Source organism: Caretta caretta, chromosome 1 (assembly GCF_965140235.1).
Source record: "Caretta caretta isolate rCarCar2 chromosome 1, rCarCar1.hap1, whole genome shotgun sequence".
In the NCBI taxonomy this organism is placed as follows: domain Eukaryota; kingdom Metazoa; phylum Chordata; order Testudines; family Cheloniidae; genus Caretta; species Caretta caretta.
Genome location: NC_134206.1, coordinates 167,099,177 through 167,117,881, shown reverse-complemented (window position 1 = coordinate 167,117,881; position 18,705 = coordinate 167,099,177). Strand labels below are relative to the sequence as shown.

At 43.4% G+C, this 18,705-nt stretch overlaps 1 protein-coding gene across 1 annotated transcript in view; it reads left to right on the top strand.

Moving 5' to 3' along the window:
* The window catches only part of HUNK (hormonally up-regulated Neu-associated kinase), an 86,594-nt gene that overhangs the window by 39,563 nt on the left and 28,326 nt on the right, over positions 1-18,705 (top strand). The window contains exons 3-5 of the mRNA XM_075133151.1: positions 1,760-1,815; positions 7,592-7,727; positions 12,602-12,729. Of these exons, the coding sequence (XP_074989252.1) occupies positions 1,760-1,815; positions 7,592-7,727; positions 12,602-12,729 (320 nt within the window). The remainder of the gene's footprint in view (positions 1-1,759; positions 1,816-7,591; positions 7,728-12,601; positions 12,730-18,705) is intronic.

Below are 18,705 nucleotides of genomic sequence, written 5' to 3'. Positions count from 1 at the left end.
TGAATAATTGTGACTTTTAGGTCTGTAATTGAGTGTCCAGGGAGGTTGAAGTGTTCTCCAACTGGTTTTTGAATGTTTTAATTCTTGACATCTGATTTTTGTCCATTTATTCTTTTGCGTAGAGACTGTCCGGTTTGGCCAATGTACATGGCAGAGGGCCATTGCTGGCACATGATAGGATATATCACATTGGTAGATGTGCAGGTGAACGAGCCTCTTATCGTGTGGCTGATGTGATTAGGTCCTATGATGGTGTCCCTTGAATAGATATGTGGACAGAGTTTGCAACTGGCTTTGTTGCAAGGATAGGTTCCTGGGTTAGTGTTTTTGTTGTGTGGTGTGTGGTTGCTGGTGAGTATTTGCTTCAGGTTGGGGGCTGTCTGTAAGTGAGGACTGATCTGCCTCCCAAGATCTGTGAGAGTGAGGATTCGTCCTTCAGGATAGGTTGTAGATCCTTGATGATGCACTGGAGAGGTTTTAGTTGGGGACTGAAGGTGATGGCTAATGGCGTTCCGTTACTTTCTTTGTTGGGCCTGTCCTGTAGTAGGTGACTTCTGGGTACTCTTCTGGCTCTGTCAATCTGTTTCTTCACTTCAGGTGGGTATTGTAGTTGTAAGAACGCTTGATAGAGATCTTGTAGGTGTTTGTCTCTGTCTGAGGGATTGGAGCAAATGCGGTTGTATCGTAGAGCTTGGCTGTAGACAATGGATCGTGTGGTGCGGTCTGGGTGAAAGCTGGAGGCATGTAGGTAGGAATAACAGTCAGTTGATTTCCGGTATAGGGTGGTGTTTATGTGACCATCGCTTATTAGCACCATAGTGTCCAGGAAGTGGATCTCTTGGGTGGACTGGTCCAGGCTGAGGTTGATGGTGGGATGGAAATTGTTGAAATCATGGTGAAATTCCTCAAGGGCTTCTTTTCCATGGGTCCAGATGATGAAGATGTCATCAATGTAGCACAAGTAGAGTAGGGGCATTAGGGGACGAGAGCTGAGGAAGCGTTGTTCTAAGTCCGCCATAAAAATGTTGGCATACTGTGGGGCCGTGCGGGTACCCATAGCAGTGCCGCTGACTTGAAGGTATACATTGTCCCCAAATGTGAAATAGTTGTGGTTGAGGACAAAGTCACAAAGTTCAGCCACCAGGTTTGCCATGACATTATCGGGGATACTGTTCCTGACGGCTTGTAGTCCATCTTTGTGTGGAATGTTGGCGTAGAGGGCTTCTACATCCATAGTGGCCAGGATGGTGTTTTCAGGAAGATCACCGATGGATTGTAGTTTCCTCAGGAAGTCAGTGGTGTCTTGAAGATAGCTGAGAGTGCTGGTAGCGTCGGGTCTGAGGAGGGAGTCTACATAGCCAGACAATCCTGCTGTCAGGGTGCCAATGCCTGAGATGATGGGGCGTCCAGGATTTCCAGGTTTATGGATCTTGGGTAGCAGATAGAATACCCCTGTTCGGAGTTCTAGGGGTGTGTCTGTGCAGATTTGTTCTTGTGCTTTTTCAGGGAGTTTCTTGAGCAGATGATGTAGTTTCTTTTGGTAATCCTCAGTGGGATCAGAGGGTAATGGCCTCTTTTTATGTAAGAAAATGCTTTAAGTGTCAAACTAAACTCAACTTTAACCGTGGAACCATGTCCACTGCTTCCATACTTCATAACATCGATCACTATTTCTGACTCTTATAAGGAAACAGTTGAGAATGACTAAAAGTTGTTTCATCATTTCAGACGCTCACCCAAAACATTTTATTTCTTTCAGAGACTTGAAGATAGAAAATCTGCTGCTAGATGAAGACAACAATATCAAGCTTATTGGTATGAAACTCTTTTGACCATTCCAATAATTGAAATCTGTGCAATCATATAAAGGGAATTTTTGAGTCCTCACAATCCTCCACGTGACAACACATAATGGTGTTACAGAGAGATGCTGAGAGAGTGCAAATAGCATCCAAGCTGTTGCTGAAAGAACCCCGTGAAAAATGTTCCAGTGAATTCAGATTTATTTATTAAAGGCCTGATCCGGCAGCCTTTACTTAGGCAAAGCTGCTATTGAAATCAGTGGGAGCATTGCCAGAATAAGGATTACTGAAGAGACCCCACAAAAATCATTTGTTTTATCCTGTTAATTTTATATTTATTAAGTGCTGGATTCTGCCCCCAGATGCACATGCTTCTGCTGAAGTCAGCAGGAGCTGTGCGCGCACACAGCAGCTGGCAACATTTGGTCATCTGTTTATAGACAGTAAACTCATTTCCAAAATCAGATGAGAAATTGATTTAGAAGTGTGTTTAAAAAAATAAAATCAACAATGGACTCTTGATTGTGTTAAGGCACCCATTGTATGCAGTGCTTAATTCATTCAAGTCCTGCAGACATTGTAGATTAATCATCTATGAATATATTCTTTTCTCACTGCCTGTGTGTAACTCCCATTTATGTTAATGTGGACATTGAAAGGAAAATATGCCCCTTATTAAAGAACATCTGTTTATATTTATTTCCATGCCTACACATTTTATAACAGCAGTATCTTTAGTTGTCTGCTTAGAAGCCAGATTCTTTCTTTCACTCTGTCTTTGAAAGAGAGGTTTCGTCATCTCATACTTGATGAAAAGTGTTGACTAAACTTAGGTCAAAAGGTGCGCCAGGTCATCTAGATGAATGATACACATCTCTGTGCAAACAAGAAGGGATATTTTAAAATATCCAAAATCCACTTAGGAATTCGGTGTTTTGAAAAATGGCCATGACTTGTTAGTCACTACATTTTAGTGAATCAAGTAACTCTGGAAAGATAATAGCAAAACAAAATGTTGCATTGCCTCAATTGCAGGTCAAGAGGATATTGATATGTTACCATGAATCATTCATCAGTAATGATGGATACCACCCATTATCTCAGTTTAGCAGCTAAGTGAGACCAGATGGTTTGTAACACTGTAATGAGAACATCTGATGGATTTAAAGAATTTCTATAACTTTCTTGTTGTTCGGTTTTTGATTACCCAACAGTACATACACTTGACATCCAAATACAGACACAGTCAGATGATTCATATACAATATAAAACTGGTGTGCCAAAACAAAAGAAAAATTTTCCAAACTGTTTCCACAGTCTTACTTGCTTCAGTTGCATAAGTAAGGTGGGTGGTGTGGAAAGGATAGGGAAGGAGATGTTTAGATCTTCCTTAGACTAGCTAGCATTAAAGTAAATTGTCCTCTAGTCCTCACAACTGACAACATCTTAACAGTAGCAGATTGTGCTCAGTATGTGTTTTTAAAACAAGGCAATTAAATCCCATTGTCCAACTGTATATGTTATAGAACATAAAGAGCTTTTTATTAGACTAATAGTTTATTAGACTAAAAGTAAAAGCAGATTTACAGTCAATCCAAACAGCTCTTGTTTCAGGTTCTCCTATTCTATAAGGAAATCCTTGGATTTAATTTTCTTGAGAAGGCCACCATTTGATGAAGCAATCCAAAACAGATATGAGTTATCTTTTAAGTTATCCACCAGTTTGTTGGCTAATGTGTCTCCTCTGAACAATTCTTTATATGACACCTGTAGTGATTGGTCCTGATACCTTAGTGACACCAGTTCAGGGCAACTGCACTTGTATTCCCCCTCTATCGTCCAGCAAGGACGTCCACTTTCAGGCTTCTGGCTCCCAAACTGTTGACTCTCTTGGGTGGAGACATGTGTCTCTCTTCCTCTTGACGAGGGTATTTCCTGGCCACACAGCTCCCTGCCTTCACTATAAATTCCCTAGCAAAGTGAGGCGTCTAAGCCAGCCTGCTTTACTTTTCTCTTTAGAAAGAGTACACAGTGTAATTGCCACATTAGTTACCACACAGCTCTTTCTAATCAAGCACATTTACTCTTAAGGTAAAAGCACTACAGAGAAAATGGATTAAAAACAATAAAAGAACCTACATGCATACTAATCAGCTTACCAGAGATCACCCCCTCACTCTAACAAGGCTTCTGGCTGGTGAACAGTCCTTCAAACTTTAACCCCGGGGTTTTCCTGTGGTTACCCGTTCATAACTCCTTTAGCTCAGAACAAGCACTCCCATGAATCTGTGAGTTACTCCTTTATTTCGTTTGGGCCCTTTGATCCTGGGAATAGGTGATTTATAGACACAGGTCCCATCCCCATGGTAAAACTCAAAAGATCAGGTCAGGAGGTAGGCATTTGCATTTCCCTCCTCCCAAGTATTTCCTAGGAAACCTACTCAACTAACAGCTCATTCTTATCTTAACCCAAGAGTCCTTTGAAGCTTATAACGCTTCCCAAGGTTTGAATTAGTCCTGTGTCCTAGGCAAATTACATACAATCCCATAACAACACAAACATTTTTAATACAATGAGCTCCTAAATTACTTAAACTTAATTCAGTAAGTTTTGTCCTGGATATTGCGGGAAATTGTCATACCTCTTACAACACGCAGACAAGCATTTCTGAAAATTTTGTTCTGAAACCCTTATGGCAGTGGTTTTTAACCTGTGGTCTGCGGACCCACTATGTCTAAGATTTCCAAAGGGGTCCACACCTCCATTCGAAATTTTTTAGGGGTCCACAAATGAAGAAAGGTTGAGAACCACTGCCTTATGGCCTTGATTCGTCATTCCATTGGAACTACGTTTTGGGTGGAACAGAGAAAAGGGACCACCGGGAACTGGTTGCAGCTCCCTGATTCAGAACCCCTGGCCCTGGTCCAGGTTAGGGCACAGAGGCAGCTCTAACTTACACCAAGTGGAGGATTGAGTGTAGTGGAGATCCCTGTCCTGCCCCGGCCATGCCCTCACATTTCCCTTAAAGGAACTCTTCTGTGTAGGGGAAATTCTCCACCAGCTGTCTTTGGCTGGTTGAAGGCTGACGTGTGTTGCTTGTGCAGCACAAAATGGCCTCAGTGGACAAGAGAATCTGCCCCTGTTGGCTCCCCTGTGCACTCTCTCATTTAGATGATACATGATAATGAAATGTTTTATACCTCCATAACTATGGAAGGTCTCTCAGCAGAGGCTGTCATTGAATGGATGGCTCCCAGCAAGGGCTTCTGAGTGGCAATGAGTCTGATTTGGAGAATTAAGTTCTCCTTTGTATGCATGAATATGCAGAGGTAACTTATGTTAAGCTCCTTGGGGCAGGGACTGCAGTCTGATGTGGAATAGGACTCTGGAAATTCAGTTCCCATTGGAATGCATGAGTAAACAGGAACTTTCAAAGTCAGATGAATGTATTAGGTCATTGGTCTTCAATTAACCAAAACATTTTTTTTTTTTTTACTTTGACCAACATAAGAGTTATATTCTGTATTAGGTGCCAGTGTGCTTGGCATTATACAAAACACAGACAAAGACAGTGCCTGCCCCAAGGAACTTAATACAAGTTATCTCAGTAACAGAACGCCTCTACTTACTCATGCATACAAATGAGAGCTTAATTCCTTGAGTCTGACTCCTGTTCTGCATCACACTGCCAAAAGGATGGCTTCTGATTTTGTCAGTTCTTCTTTGCTCCGTATTAAGATGATTTAAAGTAAGTTGTTAGTGATTTGTATTAGGTGCATTGATTATAGTCTGTTATATATATTCCTTTTATTGCATGAAGTGTCGCCCTTGTCAGCTGCTTGCTAAGACTCAGATCTGAGAAGTGGGTTTTTGAGGTCTTGGTGAAATAAATGTGCTTCTCTGTAGCCAGCAGCCCTTGATCACAGGTATCTGATAAAGACACAATCGTAGTGTTAGTTGTGGGGCTTGGGGCATTCTTGGTACCACAGGTTGGCATTCTGTTCAAGAAATAATGGGCCAAAAGCAGCTCTTATGTAAGTGGATGCAACTCCACTGAAGTTGCTGCAGCTTTGCCTGCTTGCACAAGAGCTGAAATATCCCATAAGTTCTTATATTAAATGTCTGAGAGTACTAATGGCCCTGTTATTTAGTAACATTCCCATCACTGGTTTCAGAGGAACAGCCGTGTTAGTCTGTATTCGCAAAAAGAAAAGGAGGACTTGTGGCACCTTAGAGACTAACCAATTTATTTGAGCATGAGCTTTCGTGAGCTACAGCTCACTTCATCAGATGTTCCCATCACTGTAACAGTCTAGTTTAATCAGTAGCCCATATGCTGAGCTCAGTATTGTGTTCCTGAAGGTGTTACAGCATAGAAGTGTAATGTGATGGTTCCCTGGTTGAGCATTAACAGGAACAGTGGGGGAGTTTCCCCATGCCATAATATTTACTTTGAGGAACCAATCATGGTCTTTGATCTTAATTCTGCAAACGGCAAAGGTTACAAAAGATATTGGATAAAGACAATACCAGCATTACAATTATCAGTGTTTGTGCCAATTACATTCTCTCATTAAGATTAAAAGTAAATATTTATTTAAAAGCCCACTGCATATACTACCAATATTTTAGCAAAGAGCTTCTTCAAAAATGTAGACCAGAAGTAATCTGGTCCAGTCTATGCACAAAATAATAACACTAACAACAAGAATATTCAGAAGTATTTGTATAAACTCGAGGGATAAGTCATCTCTGGCAGGGATGATTAATCAGTATCCAGACAGGGTAGGATTCCATCAGAGGCCAGGAATAGTGCCAACCCTTCCTTCAGTTTTAACAATGTGCTCCTGCAGACTCCCTCCGGCACATTTTGAATGCTCAAATGTAGGGCAGTGTACATGCATTCTGTGCTTGCCTTCCTCCCAAATAGTCAGTCAAGTGGAAAGTATTCATGTGCATTCACTTAGACACTTCAGCTCACATGGTAATCTTTATAATTTTATTTTTTCCTAGGCATTATTCAGTTTTCCTGTCTACACTGATTTCATTTAAATCACCCTGAGATCCATATGTGTTGTATGCATTCTGGGAATTTGTAAGAAGCATGAATCAAATAAAAACACTCAACTGGAAATGGAGACTTTACATGGATAGATCTGATATCACTAAGGGCTACAAATACATTACTTCAAACAAACAAAAACCGGAAAAAAAAAAACCCATTTTTTTTTCCTCCCATATTTTCCCCTATTTGCCATTTTAGAGTCAGAGTGCTGACTCTGCAACCTTGTGTTTATATATTACCACCACAGCCCTAGAAAGCAAAACCTCTTGTTAAGGTTGACAGCTCATTTATGCCATTTAGTGGAAAAGTTTGAAGCCATAACATTTAGACTTTGCCTTTTAGCAACGTTTTGCAATAATATAAAATATTGGACAGTCTTAAGGTCATCTTCTGCCCCATACACATGAACACACAGGCCAAATTCTGCTCTCAGCTGTGCTCATGCAACACCCATTGAAATCACGCAGTTGCAAGTGTGCATCTGACAACAGAAAGTATCCTAAGTTTTGTTTCTCCGATAAATTAAAAAATTACTTGACAAAAGCTTCTACTCTTTCAATCCATAAAGACAGCAAACTCTTGAAAGTTTCTTTTTCAGGACGATTTCTTCTTATGGCAGTAGACTGCATATGTCTGGAAAACCTGTGCTCTTTTCACTAATGTTTCAGTGCATCTGTGTGTGAACGTGTGTGTATGATCTAGTATTTCCTTCATTTTCACAGACTTCGGCTTGAGCAACTGTGCGGGTATCTTGGGTTACTCTGATCCATTCAGCACGCAGTGTGGCAGCCCGGCCTATGCAGCCCCAGAACTTCTTGCAAGGAAAAAATATGGTCCCAAAATAGACGTTTGGTCCATGTGAGTTATGTAGCTTGTAACAGCTAATTTTTTATTTTTATTTTTTTACTGTAGCTCATATCAGATATATTAAAGTGTTTGGTTACCGTGATCAACCAAACTCTCTAGGAGTAGCATGACCCCACTGCTTTATGGCCTGGGGGACGTCTGGATTAGAAAATGGACTCTATTATATTTTATATTTATTATTTAGATTTGGAGGAGCTGAAAATGTGCTAAGAACTTTCCAAACACAGAAGAAGATATGGTTTCTACACTGAAGGGCATAGAATCTACTGTATGTAGTTCCTTTTACACCAAAGGATCTCCAAATGCTCCCACTAAATCCATATATTGTGTACAGTCAGCTCTGGCATGAAGGCTGGAAGCTACCCGGATCACTGTATAAAGAGCATAATAGTAAAGGGAAAAGACATTTCAGCTGAGGAAACTTGGACAAGCCTTTTCTCATACAAATACAAGAAATGTTGTGAGATTTTTAATGTCCATGCAGTGCAGACAAAAGACTCCATTGCCGGAGGTAGGGGAATGCTAAGGATGTTTGGGGCCGATGTATGTGTCTGCATTACTGGAAAGGCTTGTACTGCACTCCTCTGTTTGCCCTCCTGTTGGCCCGTATGTGGTGTCAGCTGTATATATAGAACCTTGTTTCTTCTCCTGGTTGGAAATAAACACAATTGTAGTCTACGAGCAGGAAGAGGTGGGAAAAAATGGCATAAGGTCAAACATTAATGAGGTAGTGCCTTTCTGAGCACTAGAAGTCTGGAGCTCTAGCCTTGCCCTGCTACTGACTGGCTGTGCAGCCTCAGGCAAACCATTTAACCTCTCTGTGACTCAGGTTCCCTGTCAGTAAAATGGGGATCATAAAACTTACATGCCTGAACTGTGAGCATTCATTAATTAACGTTTTATAGCCCTTTGAAAATGTAAAGTATTATCTAGTTGATTACTGCTAAGAGGGATAAACCATAGATATACATAGCAGTAAGAGAAACAGTCAAATGTATGCTTATGTACAATGGGTAGAATGGGTTAATTTCTTATATAACTCCATTGATGTCAGTGCACCAGGGCTGAATTTGATCCAGTCATATCTTTTTACAACTAACCACTTTTTAGGAGCTTTACAAGTTGGAGCCTAATTTGTAGTCCCTGCTCTGAGGAGATCCAGAACTAAACTATCATACAGCTACTTAATCTCTCACTCCTGCACAGGGTCATCCATCTACATCAGGGATGGTGGGGGTTACCAGCACTGTGGAATGCAGGAACTCTTACTGTGATTGGAATGCAGACAATCAGAAGCCTGCCATTCTTCTAAACCCTTAACCTTTACCTGCAAAAATACCCTGTGCCAATATTTTTTTTAATTTAAAAAATATATATAGTTAGTGCCTAGCCTTCCCTGTATCTAACCACACTAATGCTAGGGAGTGTGACTGACCTTATAATATACTGACTATAATATACTAATGTTTGTGAGGGGAGGGCTCCTACCTCATACTGAGACTGAGGGGCGATCAGCAGGTTATCTCAAGTGCCTATATACAAATGCGCAAAGCCTTGGAAACAAGCAGGGAGAACTGGAGGTCCTGGTGAAGGCAAGGAATTATGACGTGACTGGAATAACAGAGACTTGGTGGGATAAATCACATGACTGGAGTACTGTCAGGAAGGTTATAAACTGTTCAGGAAGGACAGGCAGGGCAGAAAAGGTCGGGGAGTAGCACTGTATGTAAGGGAGCAGTATGACTGCTCAGAGCTCAATTATGAAACTGTAGAAAAACCTGAGTGTCTCTGGATTAAGTTTAAAAGTGTGAGCAACAAGAGTGATGTAGTGGTGGGAGTCTGCTATAGACCACCGGACCAGGGGAATGAGGTGGATGAGGCTTTCTTCCAGCAACTCGCAGAAGCTACTAGATCGCACGCCCTGGTTCTCACGGGCGACTTTAATCATCCTGATATCTGCTGGGAGAGCACTATAGCGGTGCACAGACAATCCAGGAAGTTTCTGGAAAATGTAGGGGACAATTTCCTGGTGCAAGTGCTGGAGGAGCCAACTATGGGGAGAGCTTTTCTTGACCTGCTGCTCACAAACCAGGAAGAATTAGTAGGGGAAGCAAAAGTGGATGGGAATCTGGGAGGCAGTGACCATGAAACGGTCGAGTTCAGGATCCTGACACAGGGAAGAAAGGAAAGCAGCAGAATACAGACCCTGGACTTCAGGAAAGCAGACTTCGACTCCCTCAGGGAACTGATTGGTAGGTCCGCTGGGGGAATAACATGAGGGGGAAAGGAGTCCAGGAGAGCGGGCTGTATTTCAAAAAATCCCTATTGAGGTTACAGGGACAAACCATCCCGATGTGTTGAAAGAATAGTAAATATGGCAGGCGACCAGCTTGGCTTAACAATGAAATCCTTGCGGATCTTAAACAAAAAAAAGAAGCTTACAAGATGTGGAAGATTGGACAAATGACCAAGGAAGAGTATAAAAATGTTGCTCGGGCATGTAGGAATGAAATCAGGAGGGCCAAATCGCACCTGGAGCTGCAGCTAGCAAGAGATGTTAAGAGTAACAAGAAGGGTTTCTTCAGGTATGCTGGCAACAAGAAGAAAGCCAAGGAAAGTGTGGGCCCCTTACTGAATGAGGGAGGCAACCTAGTGACAGAGGATATGGAAAAAGCTAATGTACTCAATGCTTTTTTTGCCTCTGTCTTCACTAACAAGGTCAGCTCCCAGACTGCTGCGCTGGGCAACACAGCATGGGGAATAGGTGGCCAGCCCTCTGTGGAGAAAGAAGTGGTTCGGGACTATTTAGAAAAGCTGGACGTGCACAAGTCCATGGGGCCGGATGCGTTGCATCCGAGAGTGCTAAAGGAGTTGGCGGCTGTGATTGCAGAGCCATTGGCCATTATCTTTGAAAACTCATGGCGATCAGGGGAAGTCCCGGACGACTGGAAAAAGGCTAATGTAGTGCCCATCTTTAAAAAAAGGAAGAAGGAGGATCCTGGGAACTACAGGCCAGTCAGCCTCACCTCAGTCCCCGGAAAAATCATGGAGCAGGTCCTCAAGGAATCAATCCTGAAGCACTTACACGAGAGGAAAGTGATCAGGAACAGTCAGAATGGATTCACCAAGGGAATGTCACGCCTGACTAATCTAATCGCCTTCTATGATGAGATTACTGGTTCTGTGGATGACGGGAAAGCAGTGGATGTATTGTTTCTTGACTTTAGCAAAGCTTTTGACACGGTCTCCCACAGTATTCTTGTCAGCAAGTTAAAGAAGTATGGGCTGGATGAATGCACTATAAGGTGGGTAGAAAGTTGGCTAGATTGTCGGGCTCAACGGGAAGTGATCAATGGCTCCATGTCTAGATGGCAGCCGGTATCAAGTGGAGTGCCCCAAGGGCACTTCATAAATGATCTGAAGGATGGTGTGGATTGCACTCTCAGCAAATTTGCGGATGATACTAAACTAGGAGGAGTGGTAGATACGGTGGCAGGTAGGGATAGGATACAGAGGGACCTAGACAAATTGGAGGATTGGGCCAAAAGAAATCTGATGAGGTTCAACAAGGATAAGTGCAGGGTCCTGCACTTAGGACGGAAGAATCCAATGCACCGCTACAGACTAGGGACCGAATGGCTAAGCAGCAGTTCTGCAGAAAAGGACCTAGGGATGACAGTGGACGAGAAGCTGGATATGAGTCAACAGTGTGCCCTTGTTGCCAAGAAGGCCAATGGCATTTTGGGATGTATAAGTAGGGGCATAGCCAGCAGATAGAGGGACGTGATCATTCCCCTCTATTCAACATTGGTGAGGCCTCATCTGGAGTACTGTGTCCAGTTTTGGGCCCCACACTACAAGAAGGATGTGGAAAAATTGGAGAGAGTCCAGCGAAGGGCAACAAAAATGATTAGGGGTCTGGAACACATGACTTATGAGGAGAGGTTGAGGGAACTGGGATTGTTTAGTCTGCAGAAGAGAAGAATGAGGGGGGATTTGATAGCTGCTTTCAACTACCTGAAAGCGGGTTCCAAAGAGGATGGTTCTAGACTATTCTCAGTGGTAGAAGATGACAGGACAAGGAGTAATGGTCTCAAGTTGCAGTGGGGGAGGTTTAGGTTGGATATTAGGAAAAACTTTTTCACTAGGAGGGTGGTGAAACACTGGAATGCGTTACCTAGGGAGGTGGTGGAATCTCCTTCCTTAGAAGTTTTTGAGGTCAGGCTTGACAAAGCCCTGGCTGGGATGATTTAATTGGGGATTGGTCCTGCTTTGAGCAGGGGGTTGGACTAGATGACCTCCTGAGGTCCCTTCCAACCCTGATATTCTATGATTCTGTGATTCTGTGACTTCATTTCTATACTGTGCACGAGTTACTGAGATTGCCAGCAAAATGGAAAAAGTAAATTCTCCAAGGGAATTCAGTTTAAAGGCCCTTTTAGAGTGAGGAGAAATAGAAGGAGTATAACCGAGTTTTCATCAGTGAACTGGCCAGTTTTGGGGAGTTAATACCAAGAATTGTTCAGCTCTTGTTATATAGCTGCTTTGTGGGCCTGATCCAAAGTCTACCAAAATCAATGGGAGTCTTTTCAGTGGCATTGGCTCTGGATCGGGACCTTTATATGAAACTCCCACTGACATCAGTGACTATTCCACATGCACAGCAGCAGTGAAATCAGGTTCCTATTCCAAGGTTCTAAGGACCCTAGAGAAATGAAAGTTGCACATTAGTTTTACAGTTGTTGACCGTTAAAGTGAAAGTATTGCAGATAAGTACAACATCTATGCTTTTCTACATGCCTTTCCCAACTCCTGATGGCATAGTTTTAGTTCCTTAACTGTTTCTTCTCTGCTTCTCTTTTCAGTGGAGTGAATATGTATGCTATGTTGACTGGGACTTTACCTTTCACTGTGGAGCCATTCAGTCTGAGAGCTTTGTACCAGAAAATGGTGGACAAAGAAATGAACCCCTTCCCTGCCCAACTCTCCACAGGTAATCAGCACAGCATCCCCAAGTCTATTCATATTCATTCAGGTGGAACCATCGCATTTAACTGTGGATTTCAAGATTTTGCACTAGCATAACATGTTAACTGTGAAAGAATGTAGGTATTTTTTTCATTATAGTTAAGGAAAGATGTGCATGTCTCACAATAACATAGTGCTTTGCTTTCTGAACACAAGGTAGAGAGGGACAATGTTGCAGTGAATCTGAGGTATGAGCATGCTGCAATATTGTGGAGAGGAATTTGTGGAGTTGCTCTGCTTTTTCTGGTGTGTTTGGTCTATTTTTCTTTTCAAATGATTCAAATGAGTTAGATTACAAAATTATTAGTTGTTATTATTATTAATAATCATAATAAAATATTTGTTCCCACAGTAGATCCTTGCCATTTGCAACAGTATCATTGCTAAACTTCAGTACAAATTGTGTCAGCGTGTGTCAAAAACCCTGCTTTTTTCTTAGGTTTTATTTGCCTGGACAGAATTTAGTCTTTCCTCTTATTCTCCAAACACATGTATTTTGAGACAGAATTTTAATTTTTTCAACCTCCTGTGACAATGAGTTCCACATTCAAAATATGCACGGTGGGAAAAAATATTTCATTTGATCAGCTCTGAGTTTGCAGCCTTTTAATTTCATTGAATGTTCCCTTGTTCTTGAGATATCAGAGATGAAGAACAGATGCTCCCAACCTGCTTCTCTGTATCAGTCATCATTTTATATATTTTTATTAGGTACTGCCCACCTTTGCTAGTTGAGGGACAGGTTGGAGAACAGAGGGACTTGCTGAACCTTCACCAGCTCTCAGCATGGGAATGTTGTGGTGGGGATTGGGAGCGTTGAGTTGAAAATTGGAGGATCAGCACTCTGTGTGCGGGAGTTAGGATAGTCAAGACACTAACTAGGGAGAAGTGGGTGATGGTACCGAGGGGGAGTAGTACTGGATTGTTGCTGGGTGACGGGTAGTGGGTAGAGTGTAAGGATATGCAGTTGGAGAATCCTGATTGGGGATCGGTTGCTGATTAGGAAGTGGGTCTGATGCTGCAGCTGGGAGGGGGACTATTGAATCTGTGCAGGTCATTGGAGGGACTGTGAAGGTAGAAAATGGTGAAGGGGACAGGAAAATGGTGAACAGCAGGGAGGGCTGTAAGCAAGGACTGCCTCCCACAGATTAGCAGCATACCAGCTAAGGCAGAGGTGGGCAAACTATGGCCTGCAGGCCACATCTGGCCTGTGGGACCATCCTGCCCAGCCCCTGAGCTCCCAGCTGGGGAGCCCCTGGCCCCTCCCCTGCTGTCCCCCTTCCCCCGCAGCCTCCTGCCGGGCAGTGCGGCGGCGTGGCTGGCTCTGGCCGGGCGACACAGCTGCCAGACATGCTGCTCTGAGCGGCATGGTAAGGAGGTGGAGGGGGGGGGGTGTTGGATAAGGGGCAGTGGGTCCCGGGGGGCAGTCAGGGAACAGGGGGCGGTTGGATGGGACAGAGGTTCTGGGGGTGGGGGCGGTCAGGGGATGGGGAACGGGGGGGGGATTGGATAGGCATGGGAATGCGGGGGGGGGGGGGCTGTCAGGGCGGGGGTGTGGATAGAGGTCAGGGGACAGGAAGCAGGGGGGGTTGCATGGGGCAGAGGTTTGGGAGGGCAGTCAGGGAGCAGGGTGGGTTGGATAGGCGTGGGAGTCTCGGGGAGCCTATAAGGGGGTGGGGGTGTGGATAGGGGTCGGGGCAGTCAGGAGACAGGGAGCAGCGGGGGGTTGGATAAGGGGTGGGGTCCTGGGGGGGGCGGTTAGGGGCAGGGGGTCCTGGGAGGGGGCGGTCAGGGGCAAAGGAACGGGGGGGTAGGGATTGGATAGGTGTGGGGTTCTGAGGGGAGCAGTCGGGGGCAGGAGCCAGGCTATTTGGGGAGGCACAGCCTTCCCTACCCAGCTCTCCATACAGTTTTGGAACCCCGATGTGGCCCTCAGGCCAAAAAGTTTGCGCTGATCTAGGGACATGTTGAGTAGGTGCTCCTTTTGCAGTTATCTGTGTAGAGTTGGGGAGAGAAGGCATGTTGGCAGTTGCAGAGGAGGAGCAGCTAGGTCCTACATTCAAGGATGGATAAGGAATGTAGATAGAGAGCATGTTGGAAGCACAAGTAAGGTGTGGATTTTCCACTGGTTCCCTTCCTCACAGTAGAAGGTGCCCACGATCACTGAGCCATTATTTTAGATGATTTGTTGCATTTAGGAATCACTGGGTAAAATTCAATGGCCTGTGTTATACAGGGGCCAGACTAGATGATCATAATGTTTGTTCCCTTCTGGCCTGGAATCTATGAACGTGTGTAATGTATGAATGTGTTTTGCTTTTTCAAATGTAATCGTACTTGTTCCTTCATAACGTGCAGTTGGTTGGAACTTTTCGTGTTCACAATCAGACGTGTATAGGTGAAGGTATTTAGGTGAATTTCACTTAGGCCTGGTCTACATTAGGAAATTAGGTCAGTATAACTACATCGTTTGGGTGTGTGAAAAATCCACACCTCTCAAGGAGGTGGACACCTTCACCCTTAGGAGAATCCCTCCATTGGCATAGGTAGGGTCTGCATAGAAGCACTACATTTACAGCGTTTACTTCCCATTCACTATAGAAACTCACTGTAAAAGTGTTTTGCTCCTATGGAGATTTCTGTGTGCCCGAGAATCCCCCTAGTTATTGCAAGTTTGTAGAAGTGGTAAATACTGTATTATTACCACTGTTTACTATTAAATCCCTTCCATCCATGCTTTCCAGGCCCTGAATCCCAGCCTCTGTCTTCTGACTGAGGAGAATTAAAGAAGGCTCCCTTTGGAGTCTGTCAGCATTGCTCCTTGTTCATCCCGGACCTGTGTGTGGCCCTCCTCTTCTGCCCAAGATTCATGTGCTAGTGTTTTATGAGTGAGCTGGGATGCTGCAAGTCTCAGTATCTATCTGATACAATTAGAGTGTTTGCTATTTCCATTCCAGAGTCTTCCTGGTAGGATTCTGTTGCATTAAATTGACATTTTTATATCCTAGTCCACTTTCTAAAGCTCCACTGAGTACTTGGGTTATGAGTAAGTTTATAATAACTGCTTTATGCTGTACTGGATGAGATCCCAATTTTTGATCCTCTTGAAGTCAATGACAAAAGCTCTTATTGACCTCAGTGGGACCAGGATGTGGAGCTAAAATCATACAAAGCCGGGATTCAGAGAGGCATCTGCCAATGCAGGTCTGTTTCTTACTGGGTATTTTCTGGTGTACTTGGACCAGTGGGCTTTGTCCATTATTCATTTTCATTGTAAGGATCAGAATTCTTCCAAAAATTGCATCTTTGTGTAATTTGTAGCTATCTGACATGAGTCTCTACAGCGAAAGTAACATTTCATTTATCCAGTGGGAGTTACAGTAGTTACTTTGAGCTTTCAGAGATAGAAGATTAATGGAACAGACTTAAATCTGTTAGCCTTTACCCTACTGTACATAAAGGTATGCCTCAGTTCTTGATTTAAGGCAGGGGACCTGTACATTCACTGATTTGGCAAACCGTGATTTAAGATGACATTTTTCTTGCCACTATTAGGCTGTGGGTCAGTAGACAACAGCTGTTCTGCTCCTCTGCTTGGCAAATTATTGAATTTGTTAACTCTTTAGGGAGACAGCCTTTTTTCTTTAGCCATGTAACGAATGGCTTAAGTATTTTTCTGATGCATGTAGCGGTCTGAGGAGAAATTATTTGCAGAAGATTGTCTTTAACTGTGCAGTATATGTTGTGTCAACATATAATTTCATGAATAGAAAGTCAGTTACATCAAACGAGCAGCCACTTCAATCTGCAAAAGATAACAAATCATCTATCTAAAAATTAAAATTTTCAGTGACCATGAGCACCCAAAGCAACTATATGGCAACAATGGGCCAGAATTTGGTGTTCAATCTTCCTTCTAGGAATCCTTTTTTCATTCGGCCTCTTAGACAACAGAGCCATCCTGGTATTGGTTTTAGATGAACAATATTTCCATGGGTAAAGAGCTTGACAGCAACCTCACAGAGACTCTTGGCTTCTCTCTTTACTTCTTCTGTACCTCAGATACTTTCCTTTGGGAATAGAGAGATGAAGTGAGGACTACAGGAATACTTCCAAAAGGGTGTTCATCAACACAATGCTTTCCAAACTGTGAGCCATACTTCCCTTGGAGAGCCACAAAGGGCTCATGAGGATCCCATGAGTGTTTGGGAGAAAAATGGAATTGCTACACCCATTTTTTGTTTTCTAGTTAAGAGACTATTAAACGTGCCTTAAAAATCACCTGTGGTTTAACTAAGGGTTCTGCTTCTTATGCTGATGCTGCTATCAGGGCTGGGAGTCTCTCTGTGTATATCTACAATACAGTTGGGAGCAAGCCTTGCAGCCTGGGTAGACAGGCTCGTGGAAACTCAAGCTAGCACATTAAAAATAGCAGTGTAGATGTTGTGGCATTGGTGGCATCTTGGGCTAGCACCCGATCAGGTGATCAGGTGGGCTTGGATTTGGGTGGCAAACCTGAGCAACCATCCATGCTGCAACGAAGTTATCTGGAGCGAAGTTAGCACAAGTCTGTCTGCCTGGGCTGGGAGACTCTGTCCCAGCTGTAGCATAGACACACCCGCTGTGCCCTTCTTTCCTGCAGGGAGCCTTCTGCAGAGAGACTTCCTGCTGGAGGAGTCAGTCAGCTGGAAGTCTCTCAGCTGAAAGCCTACAGTTGGAGCGGAGGACAAAGAGAGGCCAGCAGCATCAGCCCTAGCACATGGGGTAAGGGGGCTGAGGTAGAGATAGGTGCATCTCGTCTTTATAATGGAATGATTTTTGCCAAATGCTCAGCCTATATGTAACAATCGTTGGGCTGAAGAGGAAGATAATTTTCATAAAGTTAAACAGAAAAGGAAGCAAAGTAGATAATATGACAAGTTACGTTATGTTTGGATTTTTATGTCTTGCTATTACTGTGGAAAATCCACAGCCACAGCGTGTCATTTGTTTTCAAGTGTTCGTAACTAAGAGCGCAAGGCCTGGGAAACTAGAGACATTTAGAAACCAAACACCCAGAATATGTAAACAAGAGCTGTGATTTTTTCCTTCAGAAACCAGAAGAATTAAAGTGGCCCAAAAAAAAAAAAAAAGTAATGTCTAAAGAAGCAACTGTTCCTCAGAAAGCCGTAGAATCATCTTTTGGTGTGGCCACGTGAATTGCGAAATGCAAACAAGCACACACTACTGGCAAGTCCCATTGATTTCCAGCAGCAATAGACACGTGTAGAATTATGATTGGGGAACATGCAGCCATGACACTGCAAACCATTCCTATGCCAAATAATACCATCCGTCGACCCACTGATGCTCTTGCAGAGAATGTCCAGGACCAGTTGATAGAACAAGTTAAAGAAGAGTTAATATTTTGCATTGCAGCTTGATGAATCTGCAGACATAGCCAAGCTTCAGGCTCAGCTTCAGTGTTATGTGAAGATTTGTCAAAGTAGGTACAGTATTGAAGAAATTTTCTCTTCCTCAAAGAAATCCCAATCTGAACAACTGGTGAAGAAATGTTCAAAATCCTCAATTAATTCATCATAGATGAAGGTCTCAACTGGTCTATGTGTGTGGGGCTATGCACTGATGGGGCAGCAGCCATGGCTGGAAAGAACAGTGGGCTTGAAGCATAAGTAAAGAACGTGACACAAGCAGCAATTTGGACACACTGCATGATTCATCACCAAACTTTGGCTCAAAGAAGTTGCAACCTGAAGTACATGAGGCCCTCAATGTTTAAATCATTAATGTTATAAGCAGGGCCCCACCAAATTCACGGCCATGAAAAACACATCACGGACTGTGAAATCTGGTCTCCTGCCGTGAAATCTGGTCTTTTGTGTACTTTTACTTTATACTATACAGATTTCATGGGAGGAGACCAGCATTTCTCAAATTGGGG